The sequence below is a fragment of the Rhyacophila brunnea genome, unplaced genomic scaffold (assembly GCF_057557595.1).
Source record: "Rhyacophila brunnea isolate RB1 unplaced genomic scaffold, BYU_Rbru_1.0 scaffold_20, whole genome shotgun sequence".
Lineage (NCBI taxonomy): Eukaryota > Metazoa > Arthropoda > Insecta > Trichoptera > Rhyacophilidae > Rhyacophila > Rhyacophila brunnea.
The window spans coordinates 15,722,003-15,749,021 of record NW_028232860.1 but is presented as its reverse complement, the minus strand read 5'-3'; the positions used below and the strand labels follow the sequence as shown (position 1 = coordinate 15,749,021).

Genomic DNA, 27,019 nt, shown 5'->3' with positions numbered 1-27,019 from the left:
ATGTTGACACGTGATACTGCCACTTGGTAATATTTGCTTAAGAATATTATGATCGTTTTGAATATTTTCATTAATATTTTTGATAAATTGAGAAATTTATTATCTGTAAAATAGATTCACGCATCTACTTCGGTAAATTGATAGTAAACTGAAGTGATCACAGAATACATTAAACATATTTTTGTCACCCTATTTAGATAGTTTAATCGAGAAACAAAAGCATTTTTTCTTTATTTTTCTGACCAAATTTCAGTAAGATATTGACATGTAGATATTATACTGAAAAGGCTCGCACACAAGTGTGAGGTTGGGTTCTGGTTCGGGTACAACAAAATATAATTTCTTTCTTATATGTATATAATATCTCTTTAAAAAGTAATTTAAAATGTTGTATGCACCATGTATAATAAAACATAATATTTTAGAATAGTTTAATCAGAAGTAATACGTCACATAAGAAAGATATTTTATTTACTTGGCAACATTTTCCGAGATTGGATACTGCCCCGTCCAGACCCTTCAATTTATCACCACTCTTTCCCCTGTCCCCAACCGCCGCGCGTCTCCCTGTAAGTTTTCTTACATCAGTGGGTTTAAATTAAATAAGTATAAACTTCGAAAAAGCATAGTCTAAACAGGTTTATAAATCATCTATTTCAACAATTATTTAATTTTTATACCATTTAAAAAAATAACAAAACACACTATACTATTGAGCTGATCATATTATAATATAAGCCAAACACCGATATAGTGGATTCACAACAGTGAATTCTACACTGACGTTTCAGTTTATTTCATCTCACTCATGTCTTTGCTACTACTTTTGAAAACTTTGTTTGTCGCACTGGCACGGTTTTGTGCAGATCTATGGTATATTAGAGGGTATAATGTCAACTTTATATTCAGTAGATGGTCCAGGATGGTCCGTCGTGGAATGATTCTGCAACGGTGCATTTGTAGAGAGTTGCCCCATAATCAATTTCATTTCCAGGTCCTGGACGATGGCAAATATTTTAGTCTTCGCTATGTTCAATTGATAATCGGGAAACGTTTTCAATGTCGCACCAATTCCTGCCAAAAAACTGTCAATCGCGTTTACCGTTTTTTCCTCCTGCTTTACCTTTCCCAGCAGATAGTTCATCAAAGTACCGGAGGCAGTTTCGCCTGTACTTTTCGCGGGAGTGTCTTTTGTAAAAGCCATTTTCTTGCGTGGTACAACTGGGGAGGATTCCATGCTGGACGACGACACACGTGACTGCGCGCTGCTGTCACTGTCTTCGGCTATGTTTTCACTTTTGACCGTACGCATGTGCTGGTCTCCGACTTCTTCACTGGGGTCAGAGGGCGTCACGCCGATGAATGTGTCTTCTTTGAAGAACGGCATCAAAAACTGTAATTGTTCTTCAAATTTATATCTCGTGGCCTTCCTGCCTTCTGCTACGTTCCTTTGAAACTTCTTGAGTGATTTCCGAAAATTGTCACGAACATTATTCCACCTCTTCTTGCACTGGGACCCTGAAAAAGTAAAATGTATCCATAATTACCTACATTATTAAAACATAAGACGTTGAAGGAAATCTTCTTTTATGCAGATAGAACTTTTATTAGTGGCAAAGACTCTTTACAATGAGATTGTTTAGAGCCTAGGTACTCGTATTACACGATGTCAGTCAGTAACTAACAGAGACATCTATCTATCCTACGTAATAATGTCATGTAATAGTGTCATAACATATCTCTTAAAGATGTGCGGTGTTATAATTATATTTACTACCAATACTCATGTGTTCAAAGGCTGCAATAATCTGTACGTAATTTATCAAGTTTTGTGACATCTACCGAAAAATTATGGTAACAAATCGGCAATTAATTGCACTAGAATTGAGGGCTTTTCATTATGTGATGTCCCGTGGCGGGATGCAGACCACGCGTAAGAATTAAGGATGCATTCTATCATTACAACTTTAAAAAGCATTGGACATGGCTATTTGTGGACTATGCGGTCACTCACTTCGTTAGAATGTACCGACATCTTAATTTAAAGAAATCACAAGGGAACCTACAAACTTGTCAGTGTATCAGATCTCCACGTACCTAAAACCACCACTGTTTAAGGGTAAGTTTCGTGCTCCATGTTAAATGCTCCAATTCTCGGTAGATTATATTATTTACGTAATTTTATTTAAGAATTTTGTTGCATTTGTTACTTATTTATGAAAGTGAAGGAGAAAATATAAAACTATTTTTTTACTGCAAGACCGGTATCAATTTTAAGAGATCTTCAATTGAGTAAAAGTAAGATAAATGTCGAAATAGTAGAAAAATAAAATACCAATCTAATGAAATTAAGGGTTTTTTTTTATTTCTTAAGGGCGGACATGCTCAGCGTAGGTCAAAACGGAGCTTTTATTGTATTTTCAAAGCATGATCCTGGAAATTTCTTAAACGTTGTAGATAATCTATTTATATAATTTTGAAGCCTTATTATCCTTTATATCTATTTTAAACATTTGATGACTGCATAAAGTATTTTTATTACATAAAATAGTATTCTTTTAAACCTCTCGCTCTAATGTTTTAGAATATAGTCATATTTCAGTACATAAATGTGCAGTGGTGTTAAGATTTTTTACATTTATTAATTTTTAAACGCATTTATAAAACCATCAGTTTCAAAACATCCTACGAATAATGATTGCTTTATAATAATTATTGACCTAAGAATAAGGTAGTGTTTTTTTTGAAATACGGTTTCAGATCAATAGGCAGGATCATGGCCCCCACAAGGGAGGGGCTGACAGGTCTATAGGCCAGGGCTTGGGGAAGGAGATAAGCACACATCAGAATTTTGCCCAACAGTAAAAATGTCGCCTGCGGCGCTATTTTATTTAGCCAATATTACCTAACATTTTTAAATATGTGGTTGTACGACGCAATTTAATGCGCTTTTATTATGATTGATATATTAAAATGATAATTTATTCACGTGTAATTATTTTTAGTAAGTATATTTCTTGGCTCTAATAAAAATGGCTATACATATACATATCCAATACGGCGAGGGGTCGTATGTTACTTTACTGTCATAAAACGATTTCCGACAACTCAATAATGCAAATGGATTAATTTTAAAATATCTACAAAAAATCACTATAAATAACACTGAATACATAGAATACTTTTTAGTATTTATACTTTTTATTTTAGCTTGCAAAACCTCTGGGTTCCGCAGAATATTTATTTATTTATTTATAAAAAGAGTATTACGGCATTACAGCTATTGGCCAATGCGCCATAATACTTAATAAATACAAATGTATAAAAATATCTTAATTACAAATCTCTTAAAAGCATACATCAGTGAAACGGCAAATAATTTTCAACAATAGGTGAAACGAAATTTCGCACTCGTTGCCAATCGGAGAAATGTAGTCGAGATGTGAGCACGTCAATTTGTTTTGTGATGGCGTCGGAGGAATTTATTCTTAAATTGTGTAAAGATGATTAAAAAACGTCACGCATGTACTCGAAAAAGAAAACATGTCAATGAATATATTATTATTATTATTACTAATATAACAATAAACATAAAATTAAATGGACGCATGTTGAATTTTTATGACAAACTATGTTTTGTTCCGCACGCGTCGTTTTCACAATCTGCGCGTCGCGTAGTCACGATCTTTTTAGACCATGCCTCAGTTGAACAACTTAATATGCAGTAAGTACCTAAGTATCCGAAAAAACTTTCTTGAGTGGGACAAAAAAAATCGTGTCAGGAAAATGTTTCAGATTTTAGCCAATATTCTTATGTTAATATATAAATTATATACCTAGTATACTTGGTTTAGAAAAATACTCTCAAGAAGTTAATGAAAAATGAGGGTTGCCGTACTGATGTCGCGTAAGGGTGGGTAGTCAAAAGATGCATTCAGGCTCGCACACAAGGGCAGGTTTTCGGGTCCGGAGCCCCCCTAGGATCGAAAAAAATACAAATTAGTAAAGTGAATGGAATATTACTTTTACTTCTTTTTTTTCGTCAGAATCTCGTGACTGGCACGCAAGACCTGTGACGGCTGGAAGACCCATGGCACTCGCAAATGGATGCCATCTGGGGCATCCAATATTTATTTTATTATACCTGTAGGCTAGGTTTTTATCGCTAAACCCAAAGTGCGGAGTGTCTGAGTATGGGGAATGTGCCAGGAAAAGTGTGGGATCCGCAATTGAAGCGACGAGAAGCTAACGACTGAAGCGACGATAAGGCGGGGTAAATTTTATTTAAGGCAGTGATGCCTGCTTGATTTTGTTAATTCTACCCACTCCCGCCGCCTTAAAAATGAATAATAAACTATTACGTATTTATTTTCGAAATGGACCCCTTCCCCAAACCATTTTCTGTGTGCCCGCCCGCTAGCATGTATTACTTGGGAGGGGCAGTCGGCACATTGTAAGCGTCCGACAAAGAACCAACGCGAATGATATAACTTTTGATAGTACATGATAAGAAATTTGCAAAATTTTAAATCGGTATTTATGAATTCCATGTGTGTGTCATACATTACAATGGAAAGATTTTTTTGCATGTGTTAGTAAAATCCTCTCAGAATTAGGTAAGTATGTCATTAGGTGGTTGTGACTTGTTGTACGCCGTCGTCAGCTGTCAGCCGCCATTGTTAAAATCTGCTATCTTTTTGTTATCGAATTATAGTACGCGGTCCAAGAAATTATAGTATTTCGGCAAAAATTATAGGAAGTGTTGAAAAAATGTAAGTGTTTTGTTTCTCACATAAACATAACGGATAATTCAAGAAATTCCGATGCCCTTCTTTATTTAAACACCTCTTACGACCGAAAAATGCTAACCGGCGAATTCAATTAATTCCATTTTTCAAAATTGTGGTATTTTTACGTACTATACTTTTTTAATAGTGCGCGGACCAACATGTACTATAATTATAGTTCGGTTGGCAACACTGCGTTCACTGATAGATGGCAGCGCGCGATGGCGTACAACCAGTCACAAGACCCTGTCATTATTTTTTATGCCCAAATCTCAATGTGTAAGTGATGGAGAGAAACCCTTTTGCTTTTAACCTATCAACTGGGAAGTGAACAACAGAAAGTACTCATCCATATTATTAATTAGTATTTTTTAAATCTCTATAAACGCCGTGCAACGCAAAAGTTTGAAAGCCACTGAAGTAGGTAATAGTATTGTTTTTAATTATCTGTCTTCGCGAACGGAAACGAATTTTTGACGTTCAAGATAAATTCACTGCGACATACCTGAATGGTGTATCTTTTTTCCGATATTCTCCCAAATTTGATCCTTATGTTGAGAGTCATTGTATTTGTTATCATTTGGATTGTATAGTACACTATATTTCTGCACCTCGTTGATTAATCGTTCGTCATTCATAGTTTTAAAACGAGAAAATACTTAAATTATTACAACACTGAATCGAACGGTTTGTCGACGGCAACGCCGGCACTGACAACTCGGCAGCGGCCAACGGAGCACTGACGAATCACGCAGCGAACTCGTGTTACAACATGGCCGCTCAGTGCGGTGTCAGTATCAGGCGATGTTGCCAGCCGAGCAATAATAAAATTTTGCTGTAAGTATTATAAAGTGGCGCATTCACTAGGTGGTGTAAAGAGAAAAAAAAACAATTCGTACTGACGTCTCCGTATCTTTTAGAAACATCACACATGGACCAGTTATTATGTATCTGATTCTATAATATGTAGGTTATTGCATAAAAACTAATAATTCCTAAAATGTTTGCTTTATAATAAAAATGTAGATAATATCATCTATCAGTGATACCGAAAATAAACCGCTCCGGTATATAAATGTGTTTGTGTACATCAGACTTTATTTCAGTAAAAAATAATAAGTATTTTCTTATGCCTTTCCTCCGTATTATTTGTACTTGCATTACCACCAGTGACGTCCCTAGACAAAATTCCGCCCCTAGGCATCACCAAAATGATGCCCCATTTTTTTATACAGTATTTTTTATCATCCTTTCATGTCTCCATGTCTATGAAATGTGCTGTGTGTTGTATGGATACATTACTAACAAAACGCGAGCCGAATACTACAAGGTTCTAAGTGTTCGTCCTTGAAAAAACAAACCCAACAATGAAGTAGTATTCTAAGCTGCCTCATTGTTACTTTTGTTTCTCCAAGGACAAACACTTAGAACCTTGTAGTTCTCCACTCGCGAAAATATACACTTATCACTAAAGCATACATAATTAAATTTAGATATAAAAAGTGAATTTACCAGAGTCTGAGGTTCTATTAGGTTGATATATGTGACACATTTGGTCTGTACCCTTTAGCAATACACAGATTTATTATTTTCACACCATTTTACTGAACTATTAATTATTGTACAACATGACGTAAAGCAAATAATTTTAGCTATTTCTATATATAACAAATGATTCTTCTCGATTTGCCGCCCTTCGAGTAACTGCCGGCCCCAAGCGACGCTCAATTTGCCTACCCCCACGGGACGTCACTGATTACCACAAATAGACACACTTGTATGAGACGGATTCGAGCTCGAATCTCACTACTTGGATGAAAATGACATAAGTAAAGTAAAAACTTGAAATTTTCGGAGTATGCGAACGTTCTTTTACTGGTCTAACATAATCTGAAACTAAGGAATGGATCCTCTCTGTATATTGGTCTTCCTTTACAAATCAACATGGAACATACGGTGGGGGCTTCTATATGCTCCGTCTAGAACAGAAACGATGAATGTGGGTAGTAGGTATATCATTAAGTATTATTAGTGCTATTCGGTTCCCTAATAGTAATGCACTATTCGTGATGTAATGTGATTGTTTTAGTAGAGATTGTGATCGAGAAATCTATAAAAAGTTGTTACTAGGCAAAAATAAAAAAGGGAAGTTGAAACGTAAAAAGAAAACTGATGAGCTGGCTCAGCTCATCTATTCTATACATAAGTCTGCTATAGATCGCTATCGGCAGCTATCGAGGGTAGTTTTTCATTTTTCGTATGGAAATGTTAGCTTTTATTTATATATATCTCACGAATACTGGTATTCAATATGAATTACCGGTAGGTATTAGTATTTTCATTCGGTATTACGGTGACCGGACAAAACAGAACAGTGACAAAACAGAACAGCCAGGGGTAAAATGAAACATTAATTTTTGTGGAATCTATTTAGGTTAGGTTAGGTTAGGTCATTATTTCGTTGTACCTAGTCACCCAATCATTTTGAACATATTATATTGATTAAGATGAGATGTCCTAAGCTTGCCCGCAAAGTCCGTTTATTTGAGGCTTTCTAGCGATTAGGAATGCAGAAATTAGATATATAATTTGATTTATTATAGCGTATTGCAAATCTGTGCTATTAAAAATCTATCAACATAATAGCGATAGGACTATTTCAATATTAAATTTATATTTTTCCTGAAAGGTGATAGTTATATTTATCGTTGTTCTGTTTTGTCATGTTCTGTTTTGTCGTGTTCTGTTTTGTCACTGTTCTCTTTTGTCATGGAACCACATATAAATAGTTTTATCACTTTTTTCAAATATGTACGCTATATAATTCGGTCCACCAATTTTGAAACTGTCTGCTTCTACTAAAGATTTTGTTTCTTATTTGGTGCAGTCATTTTTTGTGGGTAGAAATGAAATTGATTGTTAATGTATTGCTTAGTTTGGTTCTTATGGCACAAATTGACAAGATAATTGCTCCGATCAGATAAGGCATTCCCTCGCTACAGTGTGTCTTAAGCATTGTAAATCGATTAAAATTTAAGGTTCGTGGCGCGGCATCCCCCGCCGCCTGATGAGGTTAGTGTCATACTATTATATATGACGCATAAATTCCTAAGGACCGACCTATCCAATTATATATTTAACATTAACGTAATGCGCGTATTCTTGAAGAGTATTTGCCTGCTATTTTCATACAATGCGATCTGTCATTTATTATTAATACATATAGGTATTTTTTTCTCTTCAAACGCGTGCCATGTAAAATCATCTGACGTGCCACCAGTGGCACGCGTGCTATAGCTTCGCCACCCCTGCTTTATAGTATATTTTTATAGCAACTCCTAGTTGTTGGGTAATACAATATCGCCACAAAGGTAGTGATGGTCATCAAGATTGTTGGAAGCTTTATATTCATATAATATATTCGAAAATGTCATATCACACAAGTGTTATTTGCTATAATGCCTGTTTCATATAAAATAGATTAAGAAATTACTTTGTATGGCATATTAGGGGCATTTCACATTGTGTTGCAGAGAGTGGGTACTGCCCCCAGTCAGTTCGTTCACTTGGTCGCTCCAGCGTGCCGACGTTCTTTCTCTGCTTCGCCATCCCTGGAGGCTACCCAAAATACTTCCCCATAGTTATAAATAACTAATAATCATATTAAAAGACAACATGGCATAGTAGATGGTGTCTTGGTGATTGTTATTATAGTGGAATAATTTTACCTCGGACGTACATGCGCAGATGCGATTTATTCTAGTGCGCATGAATTACACAAGGCGAATTTGATTATTGTCAAGGTTACAATTCTCGAGTTCACTTATAATAAGCATAGTGCACTCACGCTCGGTGTCGCTCCGTTAATTTTCTGTCAAAACTATTGAACTTCACGCTAATGTGATGTTTATAAAAGCACTAATATTATAGTATATATATCTCCTTCTGTGCAATGCCCTCTTCAAAGTAGCCGATGAAAGGCGAATAATTCATGTAAGGCGTACGCGGTCACTACTGTGAAAAGAGTGACAGAGCAGTCAAATAAGCAGATACTTTTCTATCGATATTTTGCGATTTTGTTTGGAAAATTTCCTCGCAAACAACCATCGATACTTTTTTTCGATATGTCAACCCTAGTTGTGTTGCCTCTGACCGGTAAATGTTTGCCGTAGTTACAATACTTCGACACAGTTCGGTATTTCAACATGCATCAAACAGCGCGAATATTCGCATTGTTCGGTCCCAGTGACGTCCCTAGACAAAATGCCGCCCCTAGGCAGCGTTAAAATGCCGCCCCATTTTTATACAGTATTTTTTATCATCCTTATTATTACCCCAATATTTAAGAAATGTGTTGTATGGATACATTACTAACAAAATATATACCACTAAATCCAATTTAAATGCCATCTCTACTTCAATAAAAAATCCACGGTTCCAAAAAATCCAAAAAGAGTCCACGGTTTCAGATACATTAAAAAATACACCTGATAACTTTCAAAACACGCGAACTAGGTAAGTACCTATATACCTACCTATAATTCAAAATATAATTCCCAAATCTGCAAGTGTCATTGCTGGTCATCTAGGACGTCAATCCATCCAAGGACAACAGAAGTAAACTAGACATCGCGAAACCGACAAAAAATCGTCCTGTTAAACCTTTTGTGTTAATTCTTAATACATTTTGTTTCCAACCAGTGAGCTGATCGAAGGATATTTTCATTATTAGGTACTTACTAAGTTTGGGTACCTATTTCTATATAATATACCTATTGATTCTCCTCGATTTGCCGCCCTTCAAGTGACTGCCGCCCCCAAGCGACGCTCAATCTGCCTACCCCCACGGGACGTCACTGTTCAGTCCATTGTGAAGGGGAGCATAATATTAATACAATAATAGTTATAAACGATCAGTTTTATAATCCGTTCAGCCTAGCTGTCAGTTAAATTTTATTGATATGTAGATGCAAAACTGAAGCGGCCGACTGAAACTGAAACGTAGCGGCATGGGTTTCCATCAGTTACCGTATCCGTTTTTAGAGTTGCCAGTTAAATTGACGTGTAAATGACATTTTCTTGAGATTTATCGACTATTATATTTTATGCTTATGGAAAGAGTGATCATCATATCGCCAATAAAGGAGAGGCTTCCTACGATATACGAATACAAAATAAATCAAATTATGAAATATGGATCTATCGTTTTTTTTGTAACTGAGAAAGTAGGTACCTGCTTATTAATTTAGCCAATTTAGGTACCTATTTAGCGAAACGAATCTAATCTTTTAGGCACGATCATACTATGATGTTACGGCAACACGTTGTGTTGTCGTATTTTACATATTATTACTTTTCTAATTTCGATTGAAATATTATTATTTCTTCCAATATGGGTACTAGATATTACGTTCCCCATTACCACCCATCATGTATGTACGTTTATTAAAACGTGTCTGAAAGAAAAGATTTTACGTTGTCACTCTGCTATTACGATACGGAGCTGCAGGGGACTGATGTAACAAGCACGCACCGTGGTGCTTAAAGAAAGAATTTAGGGGAAAAATAAAAGGACTGGACCAGCTCAGCTAGTTTCGGTAACAATAATGTATCCACATACTGAATATCAAGATTTAAATTGTATGATGATTCTACGGATGAATTGGGAGCATCCCGATTAATACAGGTACTGAATTATACCAACCAATGTGTTTAGAAAATTATTATATAAATAATTACAAGATAAAAAGAACTTTTTATAAACAACGTTTTTAAATTTTCTGTTGAATCATATAAACTTGACTTGACTAGCTTAAACGATCAAAAAAATGTACTTGATAGAAATATTGAATAATGAAATTTAATATTGTCATTTCATATTGCATAGTAACGCACGTATATATTATTTAATAATTTAGTTGCTAGGACCCCCTGGCAACCAATAATGGTGTCGAAATAACTTTTCATACAAAACAGAATTAACTAAAAATGAATTCAATTCTAATTAAAGATGGCTAAAAGTATTAAAAAATGCATTGTCATCGTGTTGATATATTCTAAAAGTTTCAAATGTCTAGCTAGTCAGGAAGTTAGTTAAAAATCGATTGCAAGATTTGTACCGGATAAACAACCACCGGACAAATAAGAATACGATCTAAGAAAAACGTTGTAATAATAATATTCATTTTTAGTGGATAAAAACATGTAAATATATATCGCCGTTTCCCAACTGAACGGACAACAGAACTGACGTCTAAAAATCAATCCAAAGCCCCGTAATTCTTGTCCATACAACGATTTTTTTTTACTTTTTACAGTTTTTACTGAAAAATATGTTTTGGATTTACAATATAATACCGACAATATGTCAATCGTTGTCCGTTAGGATATTTTTATACTGCAAAACCTGCACAACAAACTGCAAGACATGTATACTCCCCTTCTAATGAAGAAGGCAGTAACTCGCAAAAATTGTGAAATTGAGTTATGAATGCCAACCGTTAGGTAATTTTGAAAGCTATATATTCTGTTCGCTTTAAAATCAATATTATCACTAAAATACCGTTTAAATCCATAGTGAAAAAATAGACATCTTCTAAAATAATACATTTTTTTAGCAAAAAGGCAGTAATTGCACCCATTCATTGCAGTACTGCTTGTTTATTATTACTTTGTTTGTATTTTAACATCCTACTAATAAAAATTATGACCGTTTTTTATTAATTCACAGTACTAAAGTTTGAGAAAAAACACATTATGTCATTTATCTCGAAAGTGTGTGAGAGTCAGTTACTGCCTTCTTCCTTATAAAGGCAGTATAATTGTAGTGAGGAAGTGCTGATACACTGAGACTATACTATATTATAGTATAGATATACCATACATACCTTAGACTTCATGAACATGTATGTATTAGGCTTTCATACACAATTCAGAATTCTCTTAATTTTAATAAAAACATAGTTTAAGTAAAAATTTGGCTTACCATAATTTCATGAGTAAAGTTGTTCTCCTAATGTACCAACACTACCAACAAATAGTTCACGAGGTTTGAATATTTATTATACCTACTCCATACCAACACACATCGGTTTGGTGAAGGATAATGAACATTGTATAGGTACCTACAAACTGTTCGAAAGTTGTCATCATTTACGTATATTTTCGAACATGTATTTTTGTTTTCCGACGAAAACATTGTACAAATACTTACAGATGTCCTTGGTCTGGACTAAGTAGGCTACGGTATTATCTCTTCAAGTGTTCTGGGACTAGGTTTAGTATTGCCATTTACGAAAAGTGTGGATTACTAAAAATCCATAAAAGTAATCATCTTAGCCGGGGCCGATCCACTGCTGGATAAAGGCCTTCCCTAGCTCCCTCCACTCTTTTAGGTTCCTAGTACCACTGTATGACGAAATTTGTCCGGCGGTTGTCCACTCGCCGAGCGACATGTATAGCCCATTGCCATTTTACCTGCTTACCTGCTCACATCGCGTACTCTTGTCTGCTTCCTTATCCATTGGTGGTCTTGGACAACAAATATAAACATTATATCGTAATAATTATTTACACAGCACTTATAACATAATTAACAATCCATCCACGATAAATTAAGACTTACTTATTTACTTACCTACAATTGAGTCAGCACTCTTTAAAAAAATATATGGTAATTGAGCTGCAGATGCCCGCATGAGCTTTTATAATATATTTTTTTAACGAAAACGGTTTATTCCATGGAGACAATTATATTAAATACCTTTTTCTGTCGGGGCAGATGCATTTCGATCCAATAATTGTTAATTTAAAATTTTCATACATTTTGATTCATCATTATCACAAACTAAGATTATATTAGGTTGGGGTAGGTTAGGATAGGTTTGGTTTGGTCTAAAAAGAAAGTTATAAAATCTCAAGCGGGCATTGCGGCATATTTACCAAATATATTACTCAAGTACCTGCTTAGAATTATTATTAATTAATATAATAAATAGAGATATCTCTTCTGTGTGGATTTGTAGAGCATAAACAGTATCTTTTAAATAATCTACTATTATATCATAAATTTAATGTTTCTTCATATTATTAAATTGAAATTTGAATCCCACAATGGTCACACTTGATCTAAAATAAACCGAGTTGGTTTTGTAAAGTTTCCAATTCATTAACTCAATTCCAATACCGCGCGGTTTCACAATTAGGTCAAGGTTTACTTGCAATCCTTGATTGTAAATTTATTCTGTATGTATCTACCACATTGTTCCATTTTAGTAACAGCGCGGAGGTTCGTTTTATTTTATTCATTATATGAGAAAAATAGGTACACAAGGTATATTACCTAAATATGACTAAGTATTTACTTCTCATACAAGTTTCATGGTGGTATACAATACATAATAGTGATTAGAGGTGTAACAACGGTTTGTTATCCAAATATAAAGTAAATATTATGTACGCATATTGATTGGATACTTTCACATTTATAAGTACTTAGTATTTAATATTGTTACTTATACCGAAATAATATCCGCAAATTTACAATACATTTTCACTTACATACTTTCTTTCACACGTAACCAAATTGTAAACTATTTCTGTTAATGAGGTACCTATTGAAGTTATATTTAAGTAAACCATTTCTTTTATCCAACGAATAATTCACAAGATTTGAGAAGGTAACATTCCATATATTGAACATACATAACTTGAAAACATCTCAGGTATCATATACCCACTAGAAAAAATCACATTTGAAAGCTCGATGGGAGGCTCGTAGCTTAATTGGTTAAATCATATTGACGCGATACCAGTGGATATACGGATTAAAATCCCGTCGAGCATCGTAATTTTTTTTCAAATGTGATTTTTTCTAGTTGGTATAATGTCTGAGGTTCTTTCAAGTTATGTATGTTCATTATATTTAAGTATTATTCTTGATAAAATTTTGTGCACTGTTTGTGCAATGGCGACAAAAAAAACTGTATGTATTACTTAATTATAATATTATTACCTATAGTCGTAATCTAATAGGGACACTTGACAAAAAAAAACTAGCGGGGACAAGACGTATTATGTCGCAAGAATGTTGTACTATGATTGATTACTTACGTAATAAGTATGCATGTACATTATAGCAGTATTCAGTATGTAATGCTAAGCAATACATATTAAATATGTATAATTTCACTTATTGCAAACTCTGGGACTTACGACATATTAAGTCAGTAGGTATATAAGTCAGGGCAGTGACGTCCCTAGACAAAATGCCGCTCCTAGGCAGTGCCAAAATGCCGGCACATTTTTTTTATACTGTACTTTTTATCATTCTTTCATGAATCCAATATCTAATAAATGTGTTGTATGGATAATGGATACATTACTAACAAGATATATATACTTCTAAATCTAAATCTAAATACACCTGACAACTTCCGAAACTCGCGAGTGACTGGCAAACATATTTGGATAAATTATAAATTAGATAAGTATCTACCTACCTATAATTCAAATATAATTCGCAAATCTGCTCGTGTCGTTGCTGTTCACCAAGAACTTCACATCCAAGGATAACATAAGTAAACTAGACATCGCGAACCCGACAAAAAAAATAATGTCATATTAAAACTTTTATAGTAATTGATACATTTTGTTTCCAACCAGAGAGCTGATTTTTTAAAGGAAAGATATTTCCGTTATTACTAAGTTTAGGTAGCTATTTCTATATATACCTAATGATTCTCCTTGATTTGCCGCCCTTTGAGTAACTGCCGCCCCCAAGCGACGCTCAATCTGCCTACCCCCACGGGACGTCACTGAGTCAGGGTAGATACCAAGAACAGAAGAGTTCTCTTCTGAGTTCCCTGATAGATATTTTAAAATGTGTGTTTCAATCGGTACCTATTTGAAAATAGCAAAAATATATTATATATAATTTCGGTCGCTATAATTAAACACATTAGGTATATATTCATAGGTTTTTCCACATATTATAGTTTTTAGTTTGAATTGTGTTTTATTGAAAAACATAAACGTATTGTCTCCTGTTTGATACTAAGAATTTCATAGTAATTGAATTAGAAATCAGAACGCGCCTTTTTGCTAAATAAATTCTGTAAAAATTAACAATAATTTCCGCGGAAAGAATACGGACTGTTTCGATTCTATTGAATTCCGCTATGTTTGATAGTCAGACCGGTAATAAAAAACACATTTGCTACATAACTATCGTGCTTTATACATGCATTATTTATTACACCCAGCCACTTACTAATCAAGTCAGAATATAAACTATGCGATTACGCTTCGGAAATGTTGGTTTTGAATCGGCGTAAACATGTTATTAAAAATGTGTTTTTAGACATGAAATGTGAAACCATGTAATAATTATTTTTTAATTAATAACAATAACGTAGAAGTTAACTTAGGTGGGCACTTAAAGTAGTATAGTACTTTTTTTAGTAAGGCTATAAAATAGTATTATGTAGTATTCATTTGTAATACATTATTCAGTGTCATACAACAACATTATTTATCTGCTTACTTATACTATCATTATGTAGATACCGACTAGTTGTCAATGACAAAAATACAATATCAAGATTGCAATGTCAAAAGGGCAAGGCGTCAGTGGCAATTTATAAGTTTTCATGTGAGTAATTTGAAACAATTAAGAATTTTATTGGTTGTTTCATCATCATACATTACTTTTCACTCTTACGGTATACTGAAGATAATGTTCTAAAACCTTTAAAGGTTCAAAATGTGCTACGGAATGGGAGCATTAAGTCTGGTAACATTTTTAACACCAAGAAAAACGACATGACACTTTTTTCCCGTAGCGGCAGCTTACTATGACGTTACGTGATAGTATGCGACGTGCATCTCAATATAATCACCACTTTACGGTCTTTCGTCTAGCAAACAGGACAGTATTATTGCAAATAATTATGTAGTATAATATAATAATATGCAAGTATGAAGGCATTATTTATTCAATTAAAAAGAAATTCCTACAGCGTCACCACTCAAAAATTCATCAAATATTTGTAGACGTCATTTACCTATAGATATCAATTATTATAATAATGAGATGAACGATTATTTTTATTCAATAAATAATTCGCAAGATTTAAGAATGTTATGTATTATATAATTATATTGTTATAATCATTCGCGGCGAATACCAGGGGGCAGTGGCGAGGAGTGGATGTAGGCTGTTAATACATTGGACGCTAAAGACGCGCCCGGTGCGTAACGATTAAGGTGGCCATTCGATATAATTAGCATGCTATATGTGATAATTAAAAAGTAATTATCTAGTCAGCAGTCAATGTGTTAAGATTCGACAAAATTAGTGCACAATAAACTTTGCCAGTCATATTTATTTGTTTTCATTGTACTAAATATTAAATTATAAATATTAATTATTAATATTATATTATGCTAAATATTAAATTATAAATAGGTATTAATTATTAATATTATATTATGAAATTTGCAAAAGGTGCTGGTTAGTTTAATTCTATTTAACCCTGCCTAAACCGAACCATAGTTTAGGTATGCTGTGGGCGATTCGACAAAAATAATGCGCACCTTTTCAGTCATACTTATTAATTGTTTTTGTTGAATTAAGATTACATATTACAGATGCTGTTGGTTAGATTTTAATTCATTAAGCTCTGCTTGTTCCAAACTATAATCGATAAAAAATATTCTTCTGCCGAAAATATCTTCTAACATATTATTATCTTAAATTATGTCTGGTTTAATGGCATAATAATTGTAGTTATTTTATAGATAAACCAATATTTTTGACTATTATCTACTTTGACTTGGATCTATCAATATTGGCAAACTATCTACACAATGTAGTTTTAGTTCAATGAAAACCAATACTTTTGACTGACAAAGTTTAGTGTGCACTATTTATGCCAGATCTTAACAGTCTACCGCCACCCTTCGCCACTAGTAGCTAGTCTAAGAAAATGTTACCCTTTAGATATTATAATACGTGTACTTAGGTACAAAATCATCTAAACTAGATAATTTCACACAAACATAACATAATAGGTTCTCGTGATTTTAAACATATCTACATGTTCTTACCTACACAGGACTATTCAACTCGTGTCATCAAAAAGCTGGAGATTTGGTACCTATTATTCTTAAAAAAACGAATATTATTTTTAAGTAACCTACCTAATTAAAATGTATTTTATATTATCAAAAATCCTGGCATAGATTAACATTCACCCATGCCAATTAATTACCATGACTATATTTATTATTATTGTAAGTTAGTGTTATCATTGGTTAGTGATCAATAAAATATGTAAATAATTGAAATAAGACTACTGTTTTCTAAAAAAATATATTATTTAGTATGCAAATTTTAGCAATGTCAATGATAATATTATAATTATATTAAATTCTACAGGTTGTTTAAGTCGATAGCTACATATTTCGGTTGTAACACTATTATCATAATAAATACACCTTTGTGTTACAAAGGAAATAGCTATTGACTTGAAAGATAACCTGTATAACTTAATATAGTTACTTACTTAAATTAGATTTACATTGTCCAAAATGGAATTCTACCATGTGAATGCTAACTTTATTAGTTAATTCATTTATGACATTCAGTGACTTTTGTAGGCAAAGTTAGGATACTGTCCATTTAAGCCGCATTTAGCCAAGCGAGCGAATGTTTTTTCTTCTCCCACTCCAGCGAAATTCCCTTGACGTAAACGCTTTTTGTTGAGCAAGCATAAGAATTTCGCCAGAGTGGGGGAAGAACAAACATTTGCTCGCTTGGTCTAAATAAATCTATCCGCTTTCGCTGCTGAATAGATAATGAGATTTTAATTGCCCCCTTTAAAATGCACGTTAATTACATCGATCGGCCGCCTGGTCATTACGCACCGTGTGCGTCTTCCGCGTCCAAAGTATTAAAGAGACAAATACATATCTAAACAAAAAATCGGTACTGTTCGGTTATACGGAATACAGCGGAAAACGCATTTTGAAAATACCCGATATACTGGATTATTCCGTATAACCGAACAGTACCAAAAATCTTCAAATTGACATATAGGTACACCATCTACTGAGAATTGGAGCTTTTCCACGAAACCTACCTACTCTAAAACGGTGGTGATTTTAGGTACCTGAATGTCGTAGGCGCTGACGGATTTGAAGGCACCCCTGTGAAAATTTTGCTATAAACCGCAATTATTACAATACTGTGTATCATAATCTTAAGATATGTCATGCTGCAATAATTTTAAAACTAAGATGTACTTAGACACTTTCTAATGAAGCGACCGTACGGTTTGATTCATGGAAAACCTCGAAAGTTATATTATTTATATTGGTTGATCATTCGCCGCCCTTTGCAACGCATGGCTTGCCTATCCCCACGGGACGTCACTGATGAGATTTAATACTAACTAAAACCTCGTTTATTATTCCGACGTATAAGAATATAAACAAAATAATTAGGCACAGATTGGTAATACTTACATCGCATTTTCTTAGGTTATCCTACGAAAGATGTTTTTCGTACATTTGTAATAGGTACCTTTTAAAAGGTTTCTTACTACTGTGGATCAGTGTGTAATTATAATTATATTGGTTAAATTAAATTTATAATAAGTTAATAGTTAGGTACCTATGTATGTAATTGCAATATTAATCAATTAATCATACTATCTCGCATAGTAAAAATAAAGTGAGCCAAGCGAAAAAATCTTTGTCTCAAATTAATAGTAGTGGCTAACTGTAAAGATGTTAGCTGGACTGACCTTGCAGTCAGCTGATCGATGCGAGCATGGCAAATAATAATAATGTTATACGGCTGTCTAATTAATTCGTTTTGTGATAGGTAAATAAATAATTATTCTCTATGGTTTATTGTTCTTTTCTAATTATTTTTCAAAATACTTACAAATTCTTAGGTGAATAATAATTATGTAGGTATATATTATCATTTAATTTTATTGCATTCATTGCTACTAGACGAGAGACAGTTGAGTGACAGATTAATCAGCTGTTTTTTTTGTGTTAATGTAGAAATAATTAATAAAATGCTGATAAATTGCACAAGGGTGAGTTCAAGAAACTGCTTGAAATAATAAATAAATGAAATACCTACCAGTTAAGTTATTGAAGAAAGAGAAAAATCTCTCCTCAAGAGTTATAAAAAAAGATGGGTGAATGAACGAAGAATAAAGCAAACCCGTCAGTCTCTTGTTATTGTAAATTAATATTCGGGCGGTCTATACGAAAAATACATTATCAGGGGTGAGTGAGCGACGGTACCTATTCTATACAATAGTGATAGATTGATGTCGGGATGTGTAGGTAGTGGTAACTAGACAAGCAGCATGGCCGCCGAAGATTGACGCATGCGCAGTGCGCACATCATCTGTATCTTGTCTCTCGCTCTTTCAACTGCACCCTTCGTAAAAAAAAGTATCACAAAAACTAACTTAGCAAAACACAGTTTGTATAAAAACAATAACGATTTATTATCAATATTTACTATTAACATTAGTTAAGCGTATGTTTTTTCTATGACTAGTCTGTACATATACAATATTATAATGGTTCTTTTTTTCAGTTTTGTATCTAAGCAATGTACAAATCTATATATATAATATATAAACAAAAGTACACATCTTAACCGCGACATGTCATTATTTTCATGCACGTTCTGAATAATATAATATTACAGTCGCAATAATACCGAATTATTTTCTTCATTACGTCTAAACATTAAGGTTACATGTTTATATTATTATATTTTATGTTATTCTCGAAGCATGTAAGTATCGGCGATTTTACTTTTTCCATAACTGAGACTTTCTTTGGTCTTTTCTTCGGGGCCCGACGTTACGAGACACTACGATCACTATTTTTGGAATAGAAATAATACTATCACATCGGGTGGTCGTTCAGACCGCCTCGTAGCAGGGTAAGGGGGGCGCGAGGCGGGGAGGAGGCTCGCGCCAGTTCCAAGCCGCGAGGGCCTGGCAAGTGTAGGGCTCCTGCGAAGGCCCGGGGGCGCGATAGGTCTCCCAGGCTGCGGAGTAGGGCGCCGCCACGCGAGCCGCCCTCCGCTTGGCACTGCGAACTGTGGGAAGGTTGTTTTCGAAGGGCCGACGCCGCTGTCTCTCCAGGTTCCTGAAGTGGCACGGGTGGATCATAAGAAGAGGTTCTATCTTGACTCCTTGGGGAGGCTTCGCGCAGTCCGGAAGCTCGTACTCCACACTGCAGTCCACGTGTAATGGCACCGTATAATCCGCCACGGGGGGCTGCGACGCCACCGCGTAGCATGCCGACATTGACATTTTTCGCACTTATGTCTAGAAAAGTTATATTTACAAATCAGTCTCTTGATGATATTAAATTGTGTGGAAAGAATGTGTATAAAAATAACGCGGCCGAACTATTATAACCGCTCGGCTGCGGTGTCTGGCCTCGACTGAAAGAAATTTGCGCCGGCGCTTCCCTTTGCCCCCCTGTCGTGATTTTTACGGTGCATGTCGAGAAAATTCAGCTGCATTTCCTAAATAAGTGCACACAGTGCTGTCATCTATTGGAAAATTTTAATAAAACGCATGCGCACTTTATCTTACAAATTAAACTCACAGATGTCACTAAAAACTGTACTAAAATAATAGTACAAAATATTTAAACTAGGTAAGTATTTTTTTTAAAAGCAATTGAAATAACATACAGAGTTTAAAATAACCTAATAAAATAGTCATAAGCTTATTTGTCAACATTTTGTAAATAAATAATAATCCCTTAGTAATTTAACAGTAGCAACACCGAAACTGATCGCCATTTAAAATATTATAAAAGTCAAGTGACATAACCCTACATTCTGTTCAAACACGGCCAATCTTGCTTGTAATAAAACCGGTCAAAAGGTTGTAGTTTATGTCTTTGTTTCGTATAGGTGCATAAATAATGACGTTTTTTTGAGTTATGAGTTCTTACTTTTATTTAGATGTATCGCTGTTAGTATATTTGCGTTTTTTGTCTACTAACCATTTCCCTTATTGCACATAACCTCTTAAAAGTTTATTTAATCTTTTTTATAATCTTTGCTATATCTATACTTTATATTTACATTTTAAATTAGATTTTGGCATGTTGCTGTTAGAAACTGCATTATTTTGATGTTTACTGTGGTGCTATTTATTGTTTCTAGGGAATTGGATGAGCAAGAAACTTTGACACTTAACATCTCTGATTTTAAAAATCATGTTATGCAATCTTTGGAGACTGTTTTTGGAGAGATCTCAGCTAGTATTGATGTAGATGTGTTGAAATATATTCAGTCCACAAGGCGAGCATTTCTGAGAGTTACCAGCGATTACTACGTTAAATTATACAGTGCACTCACTTTAACGGGAACATATAAGGACATTGAATGTGCATATAGAGTTCACAAAACATCCCCCTGCTTGATGGGACTGATTGCAGACAGCCGCTCTTACGATCATTGAGGTATTTATTACCACTTTCTCAAGTTGTCTTTTGTCTACCTGCAGAATATAATTATTAAGGGTGCAAGTGTGTTAAAGCATGAACATGACACTAAACTATGGGTGTGGAATGTTGTCTTGTTGACCAGCCGTGTTAAGTGAACTGCAATCAGTTGTAATATGACCATATTCAAGAAATTTTAATTCGATACGCTTCAAAATGTTTATTAGTTTGTAAAAATTTAGCTAAACTGTATAAGTACTACTTAACTAATTTAAAAAAAATGGAAATTAGGATTCATTCAAACGTACACACTTAATAGTCTATAGGCTGCAGGTTCCCAAATTTCCACAGAACGGAATAATAAGATAGAAATCCGAAAGCTAGTCTCCATAGACCAATACTTTGAAGCCAGTTTTGTTTTAGGAGATAATAACGGAAATAATTAGAATTGTGACCATTTCTAAAATTATTGAAACATTTTTTTAATTAACACACAATGATAAAAGTATCAAAACTGCGTAAGAATATAAATTGATACCTACTTAATTATAATAAACATTAAACAACTAAATGAGACGTAGTGGCTAACGCGTCGACTTATAGTGTTGTGGGTTCCAGGTTTGAATCCAGTGTCTGAGAAGTACACATATTGTTTTTCAATGTGTGTTTGGAGTGAAAGTATGGACCTGATAGGTAGAGCAAGTGGCTAACATTCATTTCTCGTAAAAAGAAAAATTTGTTGATACAAATTCTCCATTCCGTGGACGCGCATATTGATCTTATTAGGATCCGACATAATCAAAAAATAAATAAATATATAAGTTAGATTATAAAATGAATAAATTATTGAAATACAATTTTGTTTTTGAATCCACAAAGTAATAAATTCAAATTTTAGTTAATCCACTTTTGTGAAAATGTAGTAAGTCAGTTTTCCTTGTAACAATGGATACTAATTTTGTTAGCCACTTTCTCAAACTATTAAGTCCGTACTCTGGGTCCAAACGCACATTGAAAAACAACAAATGAATTTGCCAGCCCGGGACTCATGATCATTAAAGGCCTAACGCGTAACCACTCGGCCGTTGTGGGTATCGAATGGTATCTAGTGTTTCGTAATATACTATGCACCTTGACCTAAATCGTACGATATGATGATATGAGGTACTTACCTACATACTAAATTCTATATTTTTATTATTTCAGAATTTGAATAGTAAATTATAAGGATATAATATTTAAATCGCCATGTCTCTCCGATTGAGATTGGGTCCAGAAGAAAAAGACTTAGTGATATTTGCATCCAAAGAAGACCATTCCACTAAAAGCACTGTCACACTGCCAGAACCTGAACCGTCACCTGGACTTATCTTGGCAAACGGAGACATCAACTGGAATTGTCCATGCCTTGGTGGAATGGCAACGGGTCCTTGTGGTGTCCAATTCAGAGAAGCATTTTCATGCTTTCACTACAGGTGAATAGAAATTTTACATTAGATAGTCAAGTTAAATCAATCAAACTTTAGATGAAACATGATTTTGTTTTAATTTATTATTATAGCGCCCGTATATGGGCATGGATTTACTGGGACCAATAGTGTGTAAACACCATCTCGATAATAACTGTTTATACGTAATAGTGCCGACTGTCTCGCCAATCTCATTCTTCAAGCGTAAGCGAGACGCATTGTTGTCATTGTATGGTGCTATTTGATAGGTTGTGAAAATTGGTGAACGTCAAAATGTGCTGCGCGGTATACTTTCTAATTTTTCTGGCAGGTTCGCCACTATCGTTCTACTGCGCATGCGCATACGTCATGCAAGTTCCAACTATCTCTTTTAGTTTCTCGCATCTGTCAAAAGTCACTTCAATGTGTTTGATCTGGAGCAAGAACCATAAGCCTTAAGCAGCATTTAGACCAAGCGAGCGAATGTTCGTTCTACCCCAATCCAGCGAAATTCTCTTGAAGTCATACGGTTTTTGTCGAGCGAGCGGGCATTCTTTTGGATTCTATGGAGATTCGCTGAATTTACCCAGAATGCTCGTTCGTTTGATCTAAACGCATGCTAGAGCGAGAGCACGGTTGCGTTGAGCATTCTTTCGTGTTCTGTCACGCTCACTGGTGGAGGGGTTTCATCAAAGTTTTTTTTCGCTCGCTGCCGAACATACCTATATAATTACTAAATATTACATCACTATTGCGTGTTGTTACATGTTGCATGGGGATAAAAATTAACCAGCCAAAAACGCTACTAAGTCGTGCACTCGCGAACAAACAAATGTGATAGTTTAAATCAAACAAACTAAAACAAACTAAAACATAGAAAGAGAGCCAGAGCATTCGTTCGCATTGTTCTATATTGTAGCCCTTTTAGTTTAAACTTGTTTTGTGGATTTTGTTCACTAGGCGTTTACACCAGGCAAGCAGGAACAGAATGCTCAAGCTCTTGCTCTGTGTTCTTGTTCGTTTGGTCTAAATGCACCCTTAGGCTACTATGATGTTTTTCAAAATCCTAGCGAGAATTAACTCTGAGCGTGTGGAAGACTAATAACAATAACTCGCAGTAATTAGACGGAGATTAGATAGGATTGTCCGATTGCCTGAAAACTTACCGATTGAAGGTTGATGAATCTAATGCAGTTGTGGTCAATCATTTTCTTAGAACTCTGAATCTGCCAAAAATAATTTATATCACGAATCCGACTCCAAAGCCCAGCTCTATAGTACCTATAATCATAAATATATTTTTCGTCATCATCATCATTTGTGGCACTTCAACCCTTGATGGGTCATGGCCTCCTCTAATTTGATGCTTTCCAGATGCCTTGGCCGAGCATCATTACTCTTCATCATCAAGCTCTTCCGGCGTTCTATGCACGTAGCAATCTATACGTTTTTGTATGCTACGAGATCTTTTCACCCACATAAAGTATGTATAGTTCCACGATATACCGCTCTTCAGAAGTCTTTTCTCAAAAATATCAATCCAGTTTGCCGAGTGCCAAGTATTCTGATCCATAATATGTTAATTAAAACAGAACGCAGAGTTTTGTAGAGAAAACCAAAGATCACACCTGTCAAATAAATATACATGTATGTGGGTCAAATAACACCAAATGAAATACTTAAGTTGTATCAGAGGACGATTTTAGTAATGGAATATTTTTTTGATATATTCTAATCTTGTACATAATATAATTATTATCTCATAAATTGGTTTATGTAGCATTCGATTTTGATAATAAATAATGTTTGATATTAACAGCTTTATATATTATTATGAAAAATAATCATTATCTTTTAATCACTAAGCAGTTTTGTCAACCTTACTATACTTATAGTATTTGTAGGTAGGTACTATTATTTTGTTCCTCATACCACTCATAATAAAAGGATATTAGTTAGCACATAAAAATAATGAATTTGGATACTTGGGAAGTAATTTTTTTGCAGAAAAAAGATATCAATCAGACAATGGCGAGGGGTGGATGTAGGCTGTTAAAATCTGACATAAATAGTGCACACTAATCTTTGTCAGTCATACTTATTTGTTTTCTTTGAACTAACAATACAATTTACAGGTGGTGCTGGTTACTTTTTAAAATTAAATTAAGCCCCGCCTAAACCAAACCGTAATCGTTAAAAATATTCTTCTATCTATAAAATATCTAAAATTATGTATGGGTTAATACTGTAATTTTAGATATTTTATAGCGAACCGAATATTGTCTACTATACCTTGGATTAGATTAGGCAGGGCTTAATTGAATTTTAAAAACTAACAACGTACACTTCACTTTGTAGTCTTTGTTCATTGAAAACAAATATGTTTTACTGACAAAGTTTACTGTGCACTATTTATGTCAGATCTTAACAGCCTACCTCCACCCTTCGCCACCGGAATCAGATTCCGAATAGAAAATTTTCAATTAGCTGCTCAGCAACTAAAAAAGGTTCTATGACTAAGAAAAAAATTCAAACATATACTGCATTTTATAATTTTTGCAAAATATTTAAAAATGTACATACTTTATTATATTAAACTGTCATACTATTAGTGCTCCATCTGCAATTGAAGACACAAAGTTTTAAGTGACGTGGAAAATCACCTGTGATTGTAAAATCATGTATTAAAATATAAAATTTATATTTTTTATTTACGCATACTTACCTATTAAGTATATATCTTGAGAAATAATATACAATGTCGTCAATCGAACATGGATGTCCTGACACATCTTGATTGCGAAATGTTGAAAGTTTTCCAAAATGCAAATCAATTACAAAATCCAATAGAAAGTAAATAAAGCTATCTTGAAATTAACTAATACGTACAATGCGCCTTTTCACAAAGCACAATATTTATTTTTAAAATTTCAAAATCGCAGTTATCAGATGTTGCATATACCAATGGTCTATTCGTCTTAAAGTCTTTCTTCTAAATTTGAATGTGTAATTTAAGAGGTGTAAAACAATACCTTTTTACGACATATAATTATTTTATACGGACATTATATCACATTAGAATTTATAGTATTCTAAAATCATTTACTTGAACTCGTAATGAAAGAGGTGGTGGAGTGCAGGAGAAGCGTAGGTAGAACGAGATTCTCTTGACTACGCAACCTCCGTGAGTAGCTCAATACAAAATATTGTTCCATTATTATTGAAATATTGTTTTTTTCGATTTCAGTGAAGTGGACCCCAAAGGCAGTGATTGCTACGAATCATTTAGCATAATGCAAGAATGCATGGCAAAATTCCCGACTCTCTACAATAAAGATTCAACTGATGACGATGACCCCATGAAATTTGATGGCCTCGATGACACCGACAGAGACGCCAGAGGGCCAAGCGCTTCCTCTTCATCAGAAATAGTAAAAGTAGACACTAAAGACAAGAGCCAAGAGCCAGAAAAACCAACTGAAAAATAACTTTAGGACGTTAGTGTTCGAGTATTGATAATATTATAAATTGAATTGTTATAAATAGCTTTTAATTTTTATGTAGAACTGTTATATTGTCAACATAAGAGATGAAATAAAAATTCTACATTTCAAATAAATTGGATATTTCAGTCATTCAACATACCTTCGTCATACATTATGTTCCTGTTAATTGGGTAGGTAGGTACTCATATTTATATTGCAAACATGGCCCCCACAAGCAGGGGGGGGCTGACAGAGGGTCCTCTGGGGCGGGTCAACCAGTTAAGTGAGACAAAACACAAATTTTCTCTTATAGGAAAAAAAGTCACCTTCCTGTTTTCCTTAATGATTATTGATATTTAAAATATGTGGCTGTCCGATGTAATTCTATGTCATATGGTAATCGTCGTAATTAAATGATAATTCACGTGTAGAATTTTATTTTATAATTATTCTAACTGTATTTCCTAACTTACAAAATGACTTTTTATCCAATATGGCGAAGGGTTGCATGTTACTTGGCTACCACAAAAGGAAGTTGCGATCAGTGCTTCATAATATGCCAAGACTCAATTCAACTGGATTTATTTAAAAATCGCTAAAAATACATGGAATACCCTCAACTGTGGGGTTCCGTGGAAACCACTTGGGGAACACTACTGGAGAAAATCACACTGTCATTAACCTTAGCGATAGGTAGGTAGGGCCGCCATAGATCCAGGCCTCACGGCCCGCTTCAGGATGTGGCGGCCATGATTGCTATACAACTTAACGTTCACGTAGAGATGCCATATTG

At 34.3% G+C, this 27,019-nt stretch overlaps 2 protein-coding genes across 3 annotated transcripts; one reads left to right on the top strand and one right to left on the bottom strand.

Annotated features, from left to right (window-relative positions):
* Positions 1 to 423: 423 nt before the first annotated feature.
* Positions 424 to 5,528, bottom strand: LOC147071277 (uncharacterized). Its single transcript, XM_085948175.1, has 2 exons — positions 5,293 to 5,528; positions 424 to 1,518 (listed from the first exon to the last, which is right to left on the bottom strand). Exons 1-2 carry the CDS (start codon positions 5,423 to 5,425, stop codon positions 869 to 871), a joined length of 783 nt encoding a protein of 260 aa, XP_085804301.1. The 5' UTR covers positions 5,426 to 5,528; the 3' UTR covers positions 424 to 868.
* A 15,122-nt stretch (positions 5,529 to 20,650) lies between these two features.
* LOC147071276 (mitochondrial intermembrane space import and assembly protein 40-B) lies at positions 20,651 to 27,019 on the top strand. 2 transcript variants are annotated; one of them, XM_085948117.1, is made up of 4 exons: positions 20,651 to 20,728; positions 21,013 to 21,311; positions 22,500 to 22,768; positions 25,989 to 27,019. In XM_085948117.1, exons 3-4 carry the CDS (start codon positions 22,542 to 22,544, stop codon positions 26,227 to 26,229), a joined length of 468 nt encoding a protein of 155 aa, XP_085804243.1. In that variant the 5' UTR covers positions 20,651 to 20,728; positions 21,013 to 21,311; positions 22,500 to 22,541; the 3' UTR covers positions 26,230 to 27,019. The 2 variants fall into 2 exon arrangements, with proteins under 2 accessions (XP_085804243.1, XP_085804242.1); XM_085948116.1 differs by having other exon boundaries at positions 20,651 to 20,818.